The sequence below is a fragment of the Carcharhinus amblyrhynchos genome, chromosome 6 (assembly GCF_965287045.1).
Source record: "Carcharhinus amblyrhynchos chromosome 6, sCarAmb.v2.hapA, whole genome shotgun sequence".
NCBI classification, from domain to species: Eukaryota; Metazoa; Chordata; class Chondrichthyes; order Carcharhiniformes; family Carcharhinidae; genus Carcharhinus; species Carcharhinus amblyrhynchos.
In genome coordinates, this window is record NC_137329.1 from 30,236,975 (window position 1) to 30,258,132 (window position 21,158).

General features: G+C 42.0%; 1 protein-coding gene across 7 annotated transcripts in view; it reads left to right on the forward strand.

The window, feature by feature from the left end:
- Nucleotides 1-21,158, forward strand: part of plekha7b (pleckstrin homology domain containing, family A member 7b) — a 462,229-nt gene that overhangs the window by 401,782 nt on the left and 39,289 nt on the right. For all 7 annotated transcript variants that reach the window (XM_080190136.1, XM_080190135.1, XM_080190138.1 and 4 more), the window contains 7 exons: nucleotides 3,018-3,119; nucleotides 8,555-8,663; nucleotides 10,742-10,971; nucleotides 12,179-12,370; nucleotides 13,197-13,314; nucleotides 14,699-14,787; nucleotides 16,605-16,802. In XM_080190136.1, coding sequence (XP_080046262.1) covers nucleotides 3,018-3,119; nucleotides 8,555-8,663; nucleotides 10,742-10,971; nucleotides 12,179-12,370; nucleotides 13,197-13,314; nucleotides 14,699-14,787; nucleotides 16,605-16,802 — 1,038 coding nt within the window. The remainder of the gene's footprint in view (nucleotides 1-3,017; nucleotides 3,120-8,554; nucleotides 8,664-10,741; nucleotides 10,972-12,178; nucleotides 12,371-13,196; nucleotides 13,315-14,698; nucleotides 14,788-16,604; nucleotides 16,803-21,158) is intronic.

A 21,158-nucleotide genomic window follows, 5' to 3' on the forward strand; every position in this document is an offset into this window, starting at 1 on the left:
ACTGCATTTGCAAAAAGATATATTGGCCTTGGAGGGAGTGCAGAGAAGGTTCACCAGGCTGATACCAGAGATGAGGGGGTTAGCCTATGAAGAGAGATTGAATAGACTGGGTCTGTACTTGTTGGAGTTTAGAAGGATGAGGGGGGATCTTATAGAGACATATAAGATAATGAAGGGGCAAGATAGGGTAGAGGTAGTGAGATTCTTCCCGCTCAGAAAGGATAGCAGAACTAGAGAGCACAGCCTCAAAATAAGGGGGATGGGGGGACAGTTTAGATCGGAGTTGAGGAGGAACTTCTTCACTCAAAGGGTGGTGAATCTCTGGAATTCTCTGTCCGTTGAAGTGGTGGAGGCTACCTCGCTAAATATATTTAAATCACAGGTAGATAGATTTCTGATCGATAAGGGAATTAAGGGTTATGGGGAGAAAGCGGGAAAGTGGAACTGATCCACTTCAGATCAGCCGTGATCTTTTGAATGGTGGGGCAGGCTCGAAGGGCTGGATGGCCTACTCCTGCTCCTATTTTTTATGTTCTTATGGAGAATGAAAGGTAATCATTTACCAAGTTGACACTGATCTTCTTATTACATAAATCTCAATTTTGTTCTCCAACTTTGTGGTAGTTTGTCACATGCTTTCTTAGAACCCATTGGATCTCCTGTTGCAGTGTTCCCTTTTGAATTGGTTCCAGAACTAGTCCCAGTGCCAGAAGGACCTAAAGCCCTTCACTAATCCTGCACCATGCCTCAAGTCAAGCATTAATTCTCCATACCTTCCATTCTATACTCTCTCTCTCTCGCATGTAGCACTGGGAGTAATCCAGAAATTGGAACCGTTGTCTCCAAAAATGGTTTGCTTGATAATGGGATATCAGTTAGGATCAGCAAGATGAGCCAGGCATGCAGAAGACTTCACACCAGGGTAATAAATCATTGTACCATGAAGATCAAAGATGTTCAAAGCCTTTGTTGTTATTTCTCTCCCCTATGGCTGAGCTTCTTGAACTTGATACGACGAACACACAATTTCACATATATACTCTTTGTTCTATCCTTAATACCTGCTGGTAAGACCAAATCGCAAATCTCAAAATCTTAGACTGAGCCCAGAGAACAAGTATTGAGGTAATGCTCCTGAGAGCGCAACTGTGCTGGGTAGGGCATGTGATTTGAATGGAGCATCATTACATCGTGAAACAGCTGCTATAGGAGAGCTAGCATGTCACAAAAGAAACCAAGGTTGGCTGCCCAAGCGCTACAAAGGTATGCTTGAAGGAAACCTGAAGTGGTCTGGCAGAAAACCTAATGAGCTGGAAGAATCAGTGTGGTCCACAGAGCTTCTGTCACTTTTAAAAAGATGCGAATAATGTACAACTGTTCTTGTCTCAAGAAGTTGCAATGTCCCAAATGTTTTTGACCCTGTGCATTGCATCCAGACTTGGACTACATAACCACCTCCATCTTCATTGCTGATGGGCCTGCACATCTATCATTATCTCCAGACTCAAAGGACTCCATCCTCATCATCACTACCTCTGATGCCTCACTTTTGAACTCCCTCCTTAGTTCCAGAAAATCTGACTGTAGGACTTCAGTACCTATGCTCTCCCTGTCATTGATACTAACGTGTAATACAGTTTCCGGCTTGCCCTGTTCCCTCTGCAGAATATTAGGCATCCTTTCCCTAATGCCCTTTACCCTGGCGTTAGTGAGGCAACACATCGTGTGCTATGTGCAATGGCATATTACACACCGCCTTCAATTATGATTTGTCACAAGTTCAGCATTTTATGGGTTAAATTATATGAAAAATGTTTGGACAGTAGTGATTCTCCAAGGCCAAGCTCATACCATTAGCCACATTTTTATTGAATTGGAACTCTTGAAAGATTTATGGTACGGATTAGCAAACTGTTCAGGTGGAACTTTTTGCTTGTCTTTTGAATTAATGTTTGAACTCTTCTTGGGAAATTAATGCAAGGCTGGAGCTAGAAGAATCCCCGTGTTAGTGAATATATGAGTCGGAATACAAGGTCAAGCACTTGAAGCTGAAATGATACGCTCTTTTAAAAAGGAGCTGGAATTAAGCACCTAGTATATTCTGTAGTCTGTGCGATGACTCTGGACTTCAGTCACACCAATGGTTGGGGTGTTTCTAAGTATTGTCCTTGGGGAGCTGACACATTTGAGATCAAATGTTTGGAGTCCTTTTATTCAAATGGTCATGTTTTCTTACCTGAAGCATAGATTAGGGAGGAGAAATTAGTTTCTTCTTTTCACTCTGAGAAAATATGTGTCGAATTTGAGCACAAGATTGGAGCTCTGATTATCCCCTCCCCCTCCATAATTCAATCATCAGTATGTTGATTGGGATCATTAAAGTCATAGAACCCCTACAGTGCAGAAGGAGGCCATTCAGCCCATCAAGCCTGCACTGACCACAATCCCACCCAGGCCTATTCCCGTAACCCCACGTATTTACCCTGCTAATCCTCCTGATGCTAAGGGGCAATTTACCATTTTTGATCACCCTAATGCGTATATGTTTGGAGTGTGGGAGAAAACCCAGAGGAAACCCATGCAGACATGGGGAGAATGTGCATACTCTACACAGACAGTGACACGAGGCTGGAATTGAAGGTCCAGGCATGTTTTTTTTCTGGCCATTTTTAAAATGATTTCTGTACTCTCTTTGCAGATAATATTGAGGAAGGTCATTCAGATAATGTAGTCAGACTTTGTACGGAACTGGATCAATAGAAGACAGAAGCAGCTGTAGTTGTTGTAATCTGTGCTGTCATTTGAGCTCTGGGATAGGACAAGTGGATTGTAGTTCTGGCTATATCTTGCATTAACAATGCCTTGTGGGATGATGAGTCAATAACACAGCCCAAAAGAGAGAACAATAAAATGTTTTAACTGTTGTCCACCCACTTTAAATCCATTGGAATGTTTGTTTTTTTCTCTTCAATTACACTGTAGGATTAAACAAACTCCTCTATCATTTCTCTGTGTAGGAGTTGGAGAACGCATGGAAAGAATATGAACAGACAGAAAATGATGTGAACCAACTCAAGGAGACAATCCTGGAACACATGAAAACAGCATCAAGCCCACAGGTAAGCACGTTGTGTGGGAGTTGTATTCTATTGAAATAATCAGCAAAGGGCTAAGTGCAAGACAACACTTGGGTTTGCAAAAAGTAGAGTAATGATCTGATAACTTCAGGAATAAGTAATGAGGAAAGGCCACATTTTATTTTTGAAGGCACATAGTTTGTAGGTGGAAGTTAGAAATTCAAAGACCTTGAATTCTTGGGAAGGAATGAGTTAGACTAGCAAATAATCTGCAGCTATATGTGTGGGATGTTTGCTTCTTTCCCCATTGCGCCCAACTCCACTAATTTTCTATGTGAGGGCTTCACACATGGTTTTGAGAGCTAAGAGATCTTCACACATGATTGAGAGTGGAAACGAAATGGTATGGGGGATGAGACGGGGCGGTATGGGGAGAAGAGGGTGGACGGGTAGTGTGGGAATGGTATGGGGAAGGGGAGGGGGTGGTATTGGGGGTGAGAGGGAGTGGTATGGGGGAGGATGGAGACTGGGGTGGCGGGGGAGGGGGGGAGGTTGTTGGCATAGGGAGGAAAGGGGAGGGGATGGCAGGAGGGGGTGGAATGTTATCAGCGAGGGTGGTGGTGTTGTATAGGGGAGGAGGGGGAGTGAGGGAGGGTGGAGGGAATGAAATGGAGCAAAAACTTAGAATAAAGGTCAGAGGGAGCTTCCCTTGGGCTCATAAGTGCAATCTAATTGAGACCTTTCCCAACCTGTAGGGAAGTGGATACATTCCGATTAGTGGGAAATACTGTTTGGGCATTGCCATTAAGGCGCCGTGTTAGAATGGAGAAGAAGCATCCTGAAATTTGATCTTTGCTTTAGGTGATTTTCAGGAGCTTGACATTGAAATGTCAGGTACAGAATGGATGCAACTGTGAGGAGGGCAAAATTCATCAAAAATTATCAACTGAAATTAAAGGTTGTGTGGGTTAATGATTTTGCTTGTTAGTTCTACATTCTGATATCAGCACTTTTTTTTTAAAGTCTGTACACTTTTAAAATCATTTTCCCTTCCTCCTTTTTCCTACCATTTTTAGTCCACTTTGAAGGTGTTGACATGTTGCTGGGTACAGTTCCACAACTGAAACTCCCCTTCACGCCTTTGTTTACCCTGGATTTGACAAATCCAATGCATTCCTGGTTGGTTATAAACTTAAGTTCATCTAATACTCTGCTGCCAGTAACCTTACTCGCACGAAGCTCTGTCCCCTCATTGCTCTGCACTTGCGAACCCACATTGGTCCTGATCGAACAACAATTTTTAAATTCTCATTCGTGCTTTTAAATACTCCCCTGCTTTAGTCCCTCCCTATTTTCTTGCATTTCTATAACCTTCTCCAATTTTGCACATCCCTGTTTTTGATCAACCCTCCATTGGTTGCCATGCTTTCAACTCTTGGGACCATAAGCTCTGGAATGCCCTCCATATTCCCCACTTCTTCCTTTAAGTTGTTTCTTGGTTAGGCTTTTTGTGTTCTGCTCTAATGTCTTAATATTACCTTAGATGCATGTTTAATCAAAGTTGAGGTATTCGTGAGATTTCACGATATCTGTTGTCTTCTCCAGTGTGAATGTTACGCTCCTGAAAATGTCTTCTGGCCATGCTGCCTCCAAGTACACCATCTTATGCAATTCTCTTGTCGCCTTTTGCCTAAGTCCTTTTAACATTTCTGCAGAGGTTCAATCACTGCCTTCTGCTTTTCCTGGTTTCACTTATTTTTTAGCTCCAAATGTTTCACACACCAGAAGATCAGGTCTTAAACCATCCTGGCAAATGTTGTAATCTTTCTCTTGTTCTAATTCAGTTGGCTGGCCATATTTGTCATACAGGCCTTTAATGTACTCTTGCCATTTGGTGGCACAGTGACACAGTGATTAGCTCTGCTGTCTCAGTGCCAGGGACCAGGTTCAATTCCAGCCTTGGGTAATGGGGTGGAGTTTGCACATTCTCCCCGTGTCTGCATGGATTTCCTCCAAGTGCTCTGGTTTCTCCCACAATCCAAAGATACGTGTGATAGGTTGATTGGCCATGCTAAATTGCTCCTTAGTTCCAGGGAGATTAGCAGGGGAAATATGTGGGGTTATTATTGTAGAAGGTCGAGGGACATGGAGTTGGGGGTAGGGTGTTAGCGTGGATAGAGGATTGGTTGTCAAATAGGAGGCAGAGAGTGGGGGTCAACGGGTGATATTTGGATTGGCGGATGGTGACTAGTGGAGTGCCCCAGGGGTCGGTGCTGGGGCCTCAGCTTTTTACCATTTATATAGATGATCTGGAGGAGGGAACCAAGTGTAGGGTGTTGAAATTTGCTGATGACACCAAGATTGGGGGAACGGCAAATTGTGCAGAGGGTGTGGAGAGTCTGCAGAAAGATCTAGATAGGCTGGGCGAATGGGCCAGGAATGGCAAATGGAATTTAATGTTGGCAAGTGTGAGGTGGTCCACTTTGGTAGGAAGAATGGTAGGAAGGACTATTACTTATGTGGCGAAAAACTGCAGCAGGCGACGGTGCAGAGGGACCTCGGGGTCCTTGTGCATGAATCGCAAAAACCCAGCTTGCAGGTGCAGCAGGTGGTCAGGAAGGCAAATGGGATGCTGGCCTTCATAGCGAGGGGGATTGAATATAAAAGTAGGGAGGTCTTGCTGCAGCTGTATAGGGCATTGGTGAGGCCGCAGCTGGAGTACTGGGTGCAGTTTTGGGCGCCGCACCTGCGCAAAGATATTTTGGCCTTGGAGGGAGTGCAGAGGAGGTTTACTAGGCTGATACCGGAGTTGAGGGGGTTGAGCTATGAGGAGAGGCTGAATAAACTAGGCTTGTACTCGTTAGAGTTTAGAAGAATGAGGGGAGATCTCATTGAGACGTATAAGATGATGAATGGGATGGATAGGATAGAGGTGGAGAGACTCTTTCCGCTCAAAAAAGACAGTAGGACTAGGGGGCACGGCCTCAAGATAAAGGGGGGGGCGGTTTAGAACGGAGCTGAGGAGGAACTTCTTCACTCAAAGGGTGGTGAATCTCTGGAATTCTCTGCCCGTTGAAGTGGTGGAGGCTGCCTCGCTAAATATTTTTAAGAAGCGGGTTGATCGGTTTTTGATAAGAGAGGGGATTAAGGGTTATGGGGAGAGGGCGGGAAAGTGGAACTGAGCCACGACAGATCAGCCATGATCTTATTGAATGGCGGGGCAGGCTCGAGGGGCTAGATGGCCTACTCCTGCTCCTATTTCTTATGGAAATAGGGCCTGAGTAGGATTGTTGTCGGTACAGGCTCGATGGGCTGAACAACTGCTTTCTGCACCGTAGGGATTCTATGATTTTATACTTCCAGTTCTGTAAGCAGCATGCCAAATGACTGTGACACTACATTCTGCACTCTCTTGTTTCCTTCTCTATGACTGGTATGTTTTGTCTGTATAGCGCAAGAAACAATACTTTTCACTATATGTAAATACACATGACAAATCAAATCTTAGTGATCAGCTTTTCTTTGCACTCGCCTACCTCTCTTTACTACAGTAGATCCTTTCTTTCCTCAGAGTGACCATGTTGTTTTTATTTAATCATTCTTCGAGTTCTCTGCCCTTCTCTCTCTCTCTCTCTCTCTTGCTCTCGCTCTGCGCTTAGCTCATTGTTTAGTTTTTTAATACATCCATTTAGCTTCATTAGTGTTTTGATTCTTCCAGTTTGTTCTCATCCATTTTCTTCAATATTTCTTCTGAGGCCCGTGGCTTTTTAGCTCTTTTTTCCCCAGTTTGTACAATACTGATGTTTTCTTTAACATTTTCAATCTGTCCCACTGACCTTTTGACGTTTGTCTTCCGAACTACTGTTAATATTACAGATGAAGCAATGATTTACTTGCATTGCTTTCAAGCCAGCATACTGTATTCACTGCTCACAATGCGGTCTCCTGCAGACTGGAGAGACCAAATATGGACTGGGAGGCCGTTTTGTGAATCATCTCCACGCAATCCATCAGCATGGTTCTGATGATCATCTGGTCATTATAACTCACCACCTTTCTGCACCATAGAAAGCATTCTTTCTGGTTGTATCACAGCTTGGTATGGTTCCTGCTCTGCCCAAGACCACAAGAAACTACAAAAGATTGTGGATGTAGCTCAATCCATCACGCGAGCCAGCCTCCCATCCTTTCACTCTGCCTATACTTCCTGCTGCCTTAGCAAAGCCGCCAGCATAATTAAGGACCCCACGCACCCCAAACACATGCTCTTCCAACTTCTTCCGTCAGGAAAAAGATACAGAAGTCTGATGTCATGTACCAACCGACTCGAGAACAGCTTCTTTCCTGCTGCCGTCAGACTTTTGAATGGACGTACTTGCATCAAGTTGATCTTTCTCTACACCCTAGCTATGACTGTAACACTACATTCTACACTCCCTTGTTTCCTTCTCTACCATTGGTACCTTTCTCTCGAGCTTACCTTTCTGCCTTTAGTCTGTTGCAGTGCTCCATGAAGATTGCGGAACAGCACCCCCATCACCCAGTCAGATGCTTTACAACCTTCTGAACTCAGCAAGTTCAGCTGTGAATCCTGTCCTCCATTTAGTTTTTTTTAACCAAAGGCCCAGTCTGTGTGGGGATTTTCCCATCCTGCCAGCCATGGGAAGAGTAGGGGGCGGAACGGGGATCGTGCAAAGGTCTGTTGACCTCGGACAGAATTTTCCAGTCTTGGGGTGAGCGCAGCCGGAAAATCCCGCCCTCTTGTCTTTGTGTCTTTGCTTTCATTAGTTTTCAATTCACTGTTTGTTATTCTGCCACAAGCACCTACTCTGGAGTAATGCTTTGTTTCTTTATTACAACCATTGCCACTCCCTATGCCTTTGGTTCTGTGACAATTTTGTATTATATTTGAAGGTCTGATATTGAACACTACACAATCAGTAGTAATAAATTAATCAAAGCGTTTATAACATGTCTTTCTCCTTGTACAGTTAGCACACGACTGCCCAGGCAAGCTCCACCCTAGATGGGGTTTGAGTACTGAATCACCTGTCCTATTCTCTTAAAGGGGCATGCCCCAAGATACATAACACGTTGTTATTTAATCTCTCCTGCCCTATGCCCATTCCCAGACCTTCCCTTTTGTTCTCTTCCCCCCTTGCGGCAGCATGAACCCCATCACGTTTTTACCTCCCTTCAGTTCCGAAGATGAACTTCATAATTGACTAAGAACATTGTCCGGGATTTTCTGGCTCACTGCGGTGCAACCGCCAGCCATTCACCTTCAGTGGAACTGGAAGATCCTGCTAACGGAAGAGCCAGGAAAATCCCATCTATTAACTCTGTTTCTCTCCCTGCAGATGCTGCCAGACCTCCTCAGTTTTTCTAGCACTTGCTGTTTTTATTTCAGATTTAGAACAGGAGATTGCTTTGTCTAATTGGAATCTGTAGGCTGATGACTTATTTTCTATACTCAGGATCAAGAACAAATACGAAAGGATCTGTGGAGAATAGAGGATGTTATGGGAGGCCTCAGTGCAAACAAGAACAAGTATAGAATGATTATTGAGTCCATTCAGAATCCTGGTGAGTGGCAGTTTAGGTGCACGTGTCTGCGCCCTGTGACAATAACTTTCACCTGCAAGCTTACCCCAGGAAGATCCCGTGGTGTTATTTGAAGGAAAGCAATGAGTTTTGGCCAATATTCCTCCCCAAAATAAAGCAATAAATCATTCGTGTTGTTATTGAGGCGGCACAATGGTTAGCACTGCTGCCCCACAATGCCGGGCACTCGAGTTTGAATCCCAGCTTGGGTCACTGTCTGTGTGGAGTGTGTATGCTCTCCGTGTGTCTGTGTGACTTTCCTCCAGGTGTTCCGGTTTCTTCCCACAGTCCAAAAGTAGTGCTGGTTAGGTTCATTGGCCATGCTGAATTCTTCCTCCGTGTACCCAAACAGACTAGGGGATTTTCACATTAACATCATTGCAGTGTTAATGTAAGCCTACTTGTGACTTTAATAGATAAATGTTAAACTTAGTGGGATCTTGTTCTGTGGAAATGTTTGCTTTGCTTGCCTGCATAACAAAGTCATTGAATTCAGACAATGTACCTCAAAGCAATGTCCATTGAGCCAGAACTGCCTGGCTCCCTATTGTTTGAGTTGGGAGGTACCCCAAAGATGCGGAATCCCGCTTGGAAGTTCCCACACAAAGGTTTACCTGGCAATTGTCCAGAAGGACTAACTTCCTCTGAACAACTGCGTTGGACTGGGAACCCTCTGACAAGGCTACTTAGATCACTAACTTCAGATGATTCTGCCAGAATAACTCTCATATTTATTCTGAAAGAGTCAGAAATGGAAAAAAGCACATCTAACTCCAGAGCAACTATTTTAAGCACCCAGACCGACCGCACCCCCAGTCACGTTTTCTTTTATTTGTCTCTTACCATCTTGCTGTTACAATAATTGAGTGGCTTGCTTGGCCACTTCGGAAAGGATTTAAAAGACAACCATATTGTTGTAGATTTGGCATCACACATAGGCCAGAGCAGGTAAAGACCTCAGATTCCTTCCCTAAAGGACATTCGTGAAGCAGATGTGTTTGTAATGACAATTGACAACAGTTTCATAATGATCAGACTTTTAATTCCAGATCTTTAACGAACCAGGGTTCCTAGAGCATTATTCTGGGTCTCTGAATTTCTAGTCCAATGATAACAGCACCACACCAGCACCCTTCCCCCTTTGTTAGAGCAAGGCCACATCTGCCTGCTTACGTGGATGTTGAAGATCCCATGGCACTGCAGTAATCCAGCCAAAGCCAGTTCCCATTAGAACATAAGAAATAGGAGCAGGAGTAGGTCATCTAGCCCTTCGAGCCTGCCCCGCCATTCAATAAGATCATGGCTGATCTGTCATGGCTCAGTTCCACATTCCCGCCCTCTCCCCATAACCCTTAATCCCCTCTCTTATCAAAAACCCATCAACCCGCATCTTAAAAATATTTAGCGAGGTAGCCTCCACCACTTCAACGGGCAGAGAGTTCCAGAGATTCACCACCCTTTGAGTGAAGAAGCTCCTCCTCAACTCCGTTCTAAACCGCCCCCCCTTTATCTTGAGGCTGTGCCCCCTAGTCCTACTATCCTTTCTGAGCGGGAAGAGTCTCTCCACCTCTATCCTATCCATCCCATTCATCATCTTATACGTCTCAATGAGATCTCCCCTCATTCTTCTAAACTCTAACGAGTACAAGCCTAATTTATTCAGCCTCTCCTCATAGCTCAATCCCCTCAACTCCGGCATCAGCCTAGTAAACCTAAAATCTAAATAATTACCAAAAATCTTTCACTAGAAACCAAAAGAAAGAGCCACGCCCTTGGCTCTCAGTGAGCAAGTCTGTACCCTGGGACCAACAATAATAGTCTGGGTTAAAGCAGCAGGTTTTTAAGCTCCCACTGCTCACTTCTTATTAGGTAGCCTCCACTTACTCAATTGTAGAGTTCATATTTCACAAAGCCCATGGGGAGATTTATTGATGATTGTTTTTTTTGGCTTAAAATCATCAAGAATTGGTCCAAAATAACACTGCTAAATAAAAACAAATACCAATTAAGAATGTAATTTCCTGACGGCAACTAAGAAAGTAATTGTTTGTTCTGTGCAGAAAGGAATACTGTGCCTTCAGTGCCTTCCTCAATGGTGCCTTCTGTAATAAGTACACTCACGGTGAGAGAGGGGAAAGCTATTACCCGGCTCAGTCCCTCAGCCAGTCCGGTGCTGCCTTCTCCGGGGCCTGTGGAAACACAACTTCAACTTCAACCTCAGCAACAGCCTGTTAGTCTGCCATTGTTCAAACCTCAACCTCTGCCTCAGTTCAGACAACAGCCAAAGGCGGTAAGTCTCTCCAAACATGGTATGGTCATACTATAAACATCATCAAAACTTCCTTTGGGTATGGAATGACTGAGATTTTTTCACTTAGAAATGGAAGGAGAAATGTTTTCAACAGATGGAAATTAAGCAGGAAGAGACCAGGAAATTTGGCATTTCACAACCATGCCATGACTCCTGCATGAATCCCTGCAATGTTGATTTTCCCATCAGATTTCAAACCCATGTTGACCAATCCGTCATGTATTTGAGTTTTGGGAACTTGAAATGGCCATTCAATCCAACTAGATCTTCACTTTATTTGGTCGTCATTTCTTCCCTTCTTGAGGGATATTCAGGGCAGCTCGCTGGTTAGCTCTACTGCCTCACAACACCAGAATTATTCTTCCAGGGCCAATGAGATTGACAGAGTAAGAAAAGCGAGAAAGAAATATGCCTAACATATACAACTTTATGAGCTGTAAGGATTGGAAGTTGGATTAATATTGAAGTAACATTGAAGACTAGCGTAAGGCTCACTTAAAAACCTTGTAATATTCAAATGCACAGTGGTTAGCACTGCTGCCTCACAGTGCCAGGGACCCATTTTGATGCCCAGCTTAGGTCACTGTCTTTGCAGAGTCTGCACGTTCTCCCTGTGTCTGCGTGAGTTTCCTCCTGTTTCCTCCTACGGTCTGAAAGATGTGGTGATTAGGTGCATTGGTCATGCTAAATTCTCCCTCAGTGTGCCCGAACAGGCACCAGAGTGGAGCGATTAGGGAATTTTTCACAGTAACTTCACTGCAGTGTTAATGTAAACATACTTGTGACATGTACATATAGTTTTTCAATTCATTTATTCTGACTTTCAGTTGGTTTTCTTTGTGTCCAATTCCATGTCTTTTACTCTGCATATATTGTTGCTTGAATTCCCTGCTTAATTATGTCCTCTAATTTTTCAACCTTTAATTTGTCTGAATCCATTTTAGTTGCATTTTTCATAGTTTTAAAAACCAGTGTTATCTCCAATTCAATTTTCTGGCAATCTAATCTTGCTCATAACTTAGATTACTAAGACATGGTATCATTTTCTATCAGTGCCTCTCAAAGGCAGTATTCTTCCTGTTGTCCAATGATCTCTGCTCCAGTTGTGGTCTCACCAATGTCTTGTACAGGTCTGACATCATCTTAATTATGTCTCTCTTTTAATCCTATTAAAAATCTCATGTAGCTGGAGGATCAAGCTCCTCCTCGACCACCTCTCCCCCACATGTACAGTCCTGATGACCAGCCACCAGCTGTACCACCTCTTCCAAAAGATGCTACAGTCATCAGGCACACATCAGTTCGGGGACTGAAACGTCAGTCTGATGAAAGGAAGAGAGACCGGGAGTATGGACAGTATATGAATGGAGATTACAAGGTAAGCAATTGAAATATAACTTTCTGCTGATGGTGGGAAAGTAGCCATTTGCGTTATATGATCACATATAGTGAAGACAGATTGAGAAGTTTCTTTACACCAAATTATTGTAATTTTTTACTACTGTAAGGCACTGATGCAACAGAATTTTCAAAATAAAGTGCAGTGCAAATTGAAATTCAGTTTATCTAAAGGAAGTGTAATGTTGTACGTTACAAGACAATAATGGAAGAGCAATGCTAAGATCCTACACTCTTCCCCTTTCCAGCATCAAATTGCTTCTTAAATGCCTCAGTCATTTGACCTCCATTGCTCTGTTTGGAAGTCGTTTCCTGATATTGATCCAAATTTACCTTTTACTAGTTTAGTTCAATGTCCTCTTGTACTGCTCCCACAACTTAAAGTAATATTCCAGATTTTGTTGTTTCCATTAATTTAACCATCTCCTATACAAGATGACTTCTCAGAAATTTCTCCATTAATTGAATGTTAATTCATGGTCACTTCAGTTACTGCACTGATGTATCAAGTTTACAAATTGGTCAATTGCCATTGCAGGTTGTGAAAGAGAGTCAATCATTTGGACATTGTGGCCGTAATTTTACCACCCTGCCCGCCACAGAATCAGAGCAGGCGAGGGGCAGACAACAGAAATGCCTGTTGACCTCGGGGGAGATTTTACACTTTCAGGACGAGCAAGGCTGTAAAATTCCACCCTATCTGTCAACTGACTACAATACCATGTATGACTAGCTTATACTGGAAGTGGCATCAGAACAATTCTATGGCTGGATTCTTAACTGTTATGTTTATTTTGTTGTTTCAGTCAGAACTGCGTACCTATATGAGTGAACCTGAACTCATGTCATTGGGAACTGGGTTCAACAGGACTACGGCTGGAGCCTTGGGACTAGACAGTGGTTTGCAGACACTGCCGGGTAAAGGTAGGTTAGGACGGTTAGTGCGTTTGAGAACTTTGTTTTCTTTTTCTGCTCCACTCCTGTCTCTTACGTGGGTTTGGTTTAATATGTGGTCTCCACTGCCAAATGCAGCCTGAGTGTGCACACGTGTACAGGAAAACACTTAACAAATAAACAGTTTGTATCTCGATGGCTGAGATCAACTAATTCTACATGCACTGGAGATCTGACTTGGGACATTCTTATTTTCCATTCCCCAGCTACTTACTGCTACAACAAGCTTGAGGTATTGGGAAAGAGCTGAGTCAAAATATATTAAAGGTTCTGATGGTGGGGCTGCAGTACCAACCAATGATGAGGTGCAGGTTTCTATCTGCATGCATACTATACTGAGGCTGACAGCAGAGAACCAGGAAGTTCACAAGTGGCTATGTCACAAAAGTACTTCCAAGCACCTGGATTCTCAAGGTGACACCGGCAGAAGTAGATTATCTGTATGTTACTGTTCCCAAAATGAAGCCTGGCAGGTCCCTGGAATGAACAGAGGGAATTTCACTGGAAAACATTACAGCGGTTATGAATTGATCTCTGTCGAATTGCCTTTGCTGGGTCACAAGGTAATGTCTGAAGTGTGGTATCTAAAATGTGAAACAAGGTAACCAGGATTCTTATGAAAAATGAGTTCAATATGCAAGAATTTTAACATGCTGTAGTTTGCGAATTAGATTAAAGGTTTTTTTTTAAATCTGAGAGTGAAGGCTGTTTGAGTGCAAGTTTGTCATCCTATAGCTGTGCACACTGGACATTCTGCTGGCCCGATTGGAAGTTTCTTCCCTCAGAGTTGTGGAAATCGACCCAGAATCTTTTTCAAGATGACTTTGAATTTCTGTACCCCTCGCCACTTGAAATTCTGGACTGAATTATTAACATTTGATCCCAAGAAACTGTCCCCTCACTCAAGTGGTGATTATTCACATGCAAGGTTTAAGAATGAAGGCACTGAGTGTTAATGGAATACCTGATTGAGGGGGTCACGAGAACTGTGCTTTAATTGGTCCTCACTTGATGCCCACATGTCTCAGGCTCCCAGTCGTGATGGTGTGTCAGGATTGGTACCATGGCCACTTTTCAACTTGCCTAACTTGAGAGTTGCTGACTGGAGCTACCTGTAGCCCAGTTAAGATCAGCAAACTCAGCTGAGACTGTCATTTAAACCTGGGTGTTTTTAGATCTGAGAGATTCAGAAAAATTAAATCTGAACTAAAGCCAAATTTTTAACACTGGTGCAACATGTCAGTTGTATAATGCTGTGGACCCTCATACAGCTATTGATTTACTCATTAACTTAGCTGAAGGTATGGAGAAAGTCCTTTTTAAAAAAGAGTAATTTGCATTTTCATGTTCTCAGGGTTGTCATCTAATTCAGGGCTGCAGCAGTCATCGACCATCGCGTCTTATGTCACGCTTAGGCGGAAACACAATGAAATGGGCTCTAAGGTAAAACTGTCTTTAATCTATGTTTCTTTTTGACTTGCACTAGAATTCTGCTTTAATCAGTAAATTAACTTTCCCTTCAGTTAGTGATGGTGGATATTTGAAGTTTTCGTATAGTGTTAGCTTGAAGCACTTTGCAGTATAATTATGGATTTCCAACTCCCTTGCTTGAGAAAAATATTTTAAGTTGGTTAGCATGAAGGTGAGGTACTGCTAAGTGTGTAGAAATTTCAGATGTTGAATTGAGAACGTTGCAGAAAAAAATTGTAGCCCCACAGTGAAGAATATAGGTTGAGGTACATTTTTTTTTCCCCTGTAATGCATTGGAGCTAATGCATTAAATATACCCACTGAAATAACACTGAAAACAAAACTCGGAGTGGGCTGACTGACCCTCCACCCCCCACCACCCCCGCCTCTATTTTCACCAGATAGTATCTGCAATCTGAAGAAGAATGGTTTAGATGGATTGGCCATGCTAAATTGCCCTTCGGGGGGACTAGCTGGGTAAATGCATGGGGTTGTGGGGATGGGGCCAGGGTGCAACTGTGGTCGATGCAGACTTGCTGGGCCGAATAGCCTCCTTCTGCACTGTAGGATTCTATGTTCATGTTCTAGAAGGCCTCCTCCTTAAATAGAATCAGATAGCTACTTTTTATTAGTCACAAGTAGGCTTACATTGACACTGCAATGAAGTTACTGAGAAAATACCCTAGTCGCCACACTCCGACGCTTGTGCAGATTCATTGTGGGAGAATTTAGCATGGCCACTGTGTCTAACCTGCACGCTTTTGGACTGTGGGAGGAAACTAGAGCACCCAAAGGGGAGAGCGTGCAAACTCCATGCAGACAATGACCCGAACCGGGAATTGAGCCTGGGTCCCTGGGACTGTGAGGCAGCAGCTAATCACTGTGCCACCATGCTACCACTGACCCACTGCAATCTGTAATGGGAAGGAAATAATCTGGAAAGGTTGGGGCCAGTGTAGCCAGGTCTGTACAACTGAGCTCACTTAATTAGGGAACATAACTACACTCTATTCCGACGCAGTTTCCATGTCTGATTCTTTGAATGTGTTTGATGAACTGATAGCATTTCCGATTTGCTTTAATTAATTAAACATGATATAATGTAAAATTGTGTCTATTTTACATTATGCAATATTTTGGATATGCTTTTCCCTTAATGTACTTTCTGAGCCTCAGAATTACCCTTCAGAAACAACCCCTTTTTCTGTTATTGGATGGGGACAAAAGGGCATTACAATCAACAATGGTGTCACGGTTATCATTAGATTTAAACTAAACAGTTTTATTGGAGTCAAATTCCACCATCTGCCATGGTGGGATTTGAACCTGGAGTATTATCCTGGGTCTCTGATAGAATTTGAATTCAATAAAAAGAAAAATCAGCAATTAAAAATCTACTGATTACCATGAAACCATTGTCAATTGTTGGAAAAATCCATCTGGTTCACTAGCCTACGTGTGCCTTCAGAGTCACGGCAATGTGGTTGACTTTCAGTATTCTTCAGGCAACTAGGGATGGGCAACAAATGATGCCCGTTTCCCCGAATAAATTGAAAAAAATTTAAACCGGCTTCTCCAATCTCTTTTCATTTTTTGAGGAAAGAATAAGTGACATCTACCAAGGTAGGTTGATTTTAAAAAGTTAATCAATTTTAAAAAAAAACACACTTAACTAATCCTACATAATGCCAAATGTAAATGCTAAAAAATTTGGTATGTGTAAACTTCCTAATGAAATAATTTTTCATCTACCTTTCCCTATGTTGTTGTTGGTGGTGGTGGTGGTACAGGAAAGGCCAAAGAGTGCCTTGGAGCGTCTCTATGGTGAACACCAAAGAGGTAGAATGAGTGCGGAGGAACAATTGGAACGTATGAAGAGGCATCAGAAGGCTCTGGTCCGTGAACGGAAGAGAACGCTGAGTCTTGGAGAACGGCACTCTACTTCGTCCCGGACATCTTCCAGACCCATCTCTGCGGATGTTGGCTCAGTACGTTAGCTTCTCCAACAAAGTATAGTAGCAAATAAGAAACATGATAGCTGGGATAAATAGGATCTGTATTTCTTCCACAAGGAGGGTCTGTCTAAAAGACGAGATCGATGAAATGTGTTCAATATGATCTGAAAGGATTATGCAAAGTATTAGCCATTATTGCATAATTAATAATAAAATGAGTGGCTGCTCATTTTTAATCGGTTAGCAAATGTGGGGAAGTTATTCGGTGTAACTGCAGGTAAGTTGGTATGAGGACTGTGAAGATTGAGTAGGGTTTGAGTGTTTATGAGAAGGTTTTGGATTTGGAATAATAGTCCACTGGAGAAAGGATGTAATGTCAATAGAACGTGCTTTCACTATAACTCACCTAGTTAACCATTTCATGCACGGAGCAGCTTGAGCCATTCGGAACCTTCTGCAGCAGTTTTAATGACTAGAAATTCTCTTTTTAATTCAATTGAAGAATTAAATTATTTTTTGGAAATGATTTCTAGAACTTGAAAATGCCAAATATGTCATTTGTACTCCAAAAGGATCCATTTCAGTTGAATTCGGAAATATATATTGGTGCTGTACTATTGTTCAGAATGTTTCAGCTAAAATGTTTTATTTTCTTCTTAGAGTTAATGAGGTAAATTAAGTAATTCCAGTTGCCGATGAATATCGATGAAACCTGTAAGAATTGATGGTCAGTTTGCTTGTCATTGATGAAGTTGAATTTTTAACTGTAGGTGTTGTTATGACTCAATGTTCCTGTACTGAATGCTGAAGGGCATTAAACAGCAATGCTGCAGCCAGTATGATCAAGGTGTTGCACCCTTAGGAAAGAAATCTTGTAAGTGAATGGTGATCCCTCTCCGTCACTAACCAAGTACAATTAAACCACTTGTTGGCAATTAACCTAGAGGGCAGCTTTAGGAGCTGCAGTAGCATTATCAATTGTATTGTACGCTGTACCTTTTGATTTTTTTTTTCCTTGCAAAACCTCTATATCTGAATCAATGCACAAGTTACCCAACTGTTGGCAATCTGTTACCCGTTTCTCATGCTTTCATCATTAAGGCCTTTACTTACTTGTCAGTAACATCTAACAAGATCATTTGTCTTTTGTGTATTACCAGGCCTCACTGTGTTTCTGCATAGTTATGCTTTGTGATGCTCATATAGAAATGTAGTACTTACAACCCGTTTCAAGTCCTTACTCCCTGTTCCGTTTTTGGGGTCTGATATTTCAAAATTCAAGTCACTTTCACTCACCCTTAAGTTGACCAGATAAATGGCAGTGATTTGTTACCAATTTACTACATTCCTGAATGTTTCCAGCCTCTTCAATAGGTAAACTAGTCTCTAATCGTATCCAGTTCCATGTGCACCCTGGCAGAATTGTACTGCTTTAGCATAGCACATTGATTTGATTAAATTACTAGATACTGTTGTCTCACTACATTTTAAATTTAAAAAAAGTCTGAATTCATAATATTTCAGTTGCATTTCTAAATACAAGCTTTCAGTCGTCATTTGGGCATTGCTTGTTTTAACGTACGGAATTCAACAAGTGTTGATACTTGGTACAAAATTGCTGCCTATCTGTGGAAGTAATCTTAATTTAACATATGGCGAGGTCAAGAAACGGGGGGAAAACAAAAATTAATATATACATAAAACCACTTGGAGCTTAATTGTGAAACAGACAATTTCATTAGCTGGAATGTGTTTTGCAGAAGTGTCCTTAATATAGTAAATTAATTGCTTGCACTTTTTAACAAATGATTTTATATGTACATTTTCTGGTTTACCAGCATTTGTGCTAAACTGAATTTTGATCATGTATAAAATTACTGCCAGGATATCCAGAACAAAACTGTATATCATAAAATACCATGTACAAGTTGCATCTACATTGCCAAGTTGTTATGTTCAAGTAGGAAGGTGTGATCTTTATACCAGTGCAAAAGAAATATGCACTTTTTAACCAAAACAAGCACTATAAAAATAAGATGCAATTTGTACACGGCTGTGCTTTGTAACCTGGATTTAATGGTAGCTGATAGCAAATGATACAACATAGTTGTGAAATGTAGATGCCATTTATTTGTTATTTAACTACAGACTCTCACATCAAATGTAGTTTGCTATTATATGAAAAACAAATAAATCTGACAATTAAGACATTCATCTGTGATGGATTTCCTTATCATTTTGACTTACCTGTTCTCATGTATTTTTATGCACTGATGATTAATCCTATCACATTGAGGCCTGGTTATATATACACATGTGCACACACATTCTCTTTTTCTCTCTCTCTCTCTCTCTCTCTCCCCCCCCCCTCTCTTTTTCTATCAAAATGAAAGATAAACACACTCACACACACTCTGTCTCTCTCAAAATGAAAGAGTTGCATGTGAATGTAATCTAATATTCTTGAAATTGAAAGGATCATCTTGTGACTTCATTCATCAAAAAAACTAAATAAGATCTGTGAACATAGCCTATCACACAGTCAGAAGTATTGAAAGTCTATGTGGCTATTAAACAAAGTGGTGAAATTTATTCACTTCTTTCACTCTTTCCCTAATTTATGCCACATTTGGTACTTGTGCATTTTCAATTCAGTAAAAGGAGTGGTTGAACTATTTATTTAACGTTCGCAAAATGGAATTGACAGTGGCCACCTAAATTATGCATAAATGTGGCTTCATTTGTCAGACTCTTCATGCCTTGAGTATATTCTATCTCCATAGTCTGAAGTTTAGTTTACAAATTATTTTCCTAATTTAGATTTTATGTATTTTGTTTATGCAATTGGAGTTTTCGGTGCGGGGTGGGAGCGATGTGGGGGGGGGGGAGAGAAATGTATTTGTTGCTATCATTGAAAAACCTCATGGGTTTTCATGCTTGCATTACATTTTGTACCTTCAAAATAACTATTTGGGTTGCTTACGTTCCCTAATTTTCTGGATAATGTCACCTTAATCAAAGTGAGCTAGACTTTGTCTGAATCTTTCATTATTTCACTACGCAACTTCCCCCGAATAAGGCATTTTAAAATTGAACAGGGATTTTTACTATTTGTAGAAGGTGCGAGGAGGTCAGGATTTATTGCCCATCCCTAACTTCAACTCAAAGTGGTGGTCGTATTTGCTAAGTAGAGTGTTCCTGGATTTTGACCCAGTGACAACAAAGGAATGGCGATATAGTTCCAAGCTAGGAAGGTGTGCATCTCGGAAGAAAACTTGCAGGAGGTGGTGTTCCCATAGTACCTGCTACCCTTGCTGTCCCAGATTGTAGAATTACTGGGTTTTGAAGCTTCTGTGGAAGAATCCTTGCTGAGTTGCTGCTGTACATCTTGGTGTGCTCTTGTGGCTATGGTGCGCCACTACTGGAGACATTGAATGTTTAACGTGATGGATGGGGCACCATTCAAGCGGATTGCTTTTGCCTGGTGAATATTGAGCTGCTTGAGTGTTTATGAAGTTGAACTCATCCAGGCAAATGAAGGGTTTGTCATCATGACCGGTGCAACTCCTGACTCATGCATTTTAAATAGTGGAAAGACTTCGGAATACAGGACATGAGTTACTCAGTTTCTGACTTGCTCTTGTAGCTATAGTGCTAGCCCACTTAAGTTTCTCATTGGTGATAATCCTGAGGTGAGAGATTCAATGTTAATAACACCATTGAACGTGGCAGAAAGCTGTTTATTGTCTGGCACTTCTGAGACATAAATATTGCTTGCTACACGTGAATGTTGTCAAAATCTTGCTGGTTGCAAGCCCTGATATTGTTTCATTGTCTAAGCAGCTGCAAATGAAATGGAATGCTGTGCAATCGTCAGTGATTGACCCTAATGATGGAAGGAATGTTAATACAGTTGAAGATGATTGGTCTAGAACACTACCCTGGGGAACTCCTGCAGCAGTATCTTGAGGCTAAGATGACCACAACTGACTTAATTTGCGCTAGAAATGATCCCAGCTAGTGATGAATTTTCCACCTAATTTCCATTGACTTCATTTTTTTTTTAGTACTGACTTGATGTCAAGGGGAGTCACTCACCTCACATTTGGAATTCAGCTTTTTTTGTCCATGCTTCAGTTAAGGCTGTAAGGAGGTCTGCAGCTTGGTAGTCTTGGTGGAACCCAAACTGGGCATTACTGAGCAGATAATTGATGAGTTGAGTGTCACGTAGCTATATTGGAGCAGCTTGGCAAGAGGTGCAATTAGTTCTGGAGTGCAAGTATTCAGTGCTACATCTGGGGTTTTTGCCAGGATCTATAGCCTTTTCTGTTCCAATGTTCTTCACTGCTTGGAGTCCATTTACTCACACGGAGTAAATGGGCTTGGCTG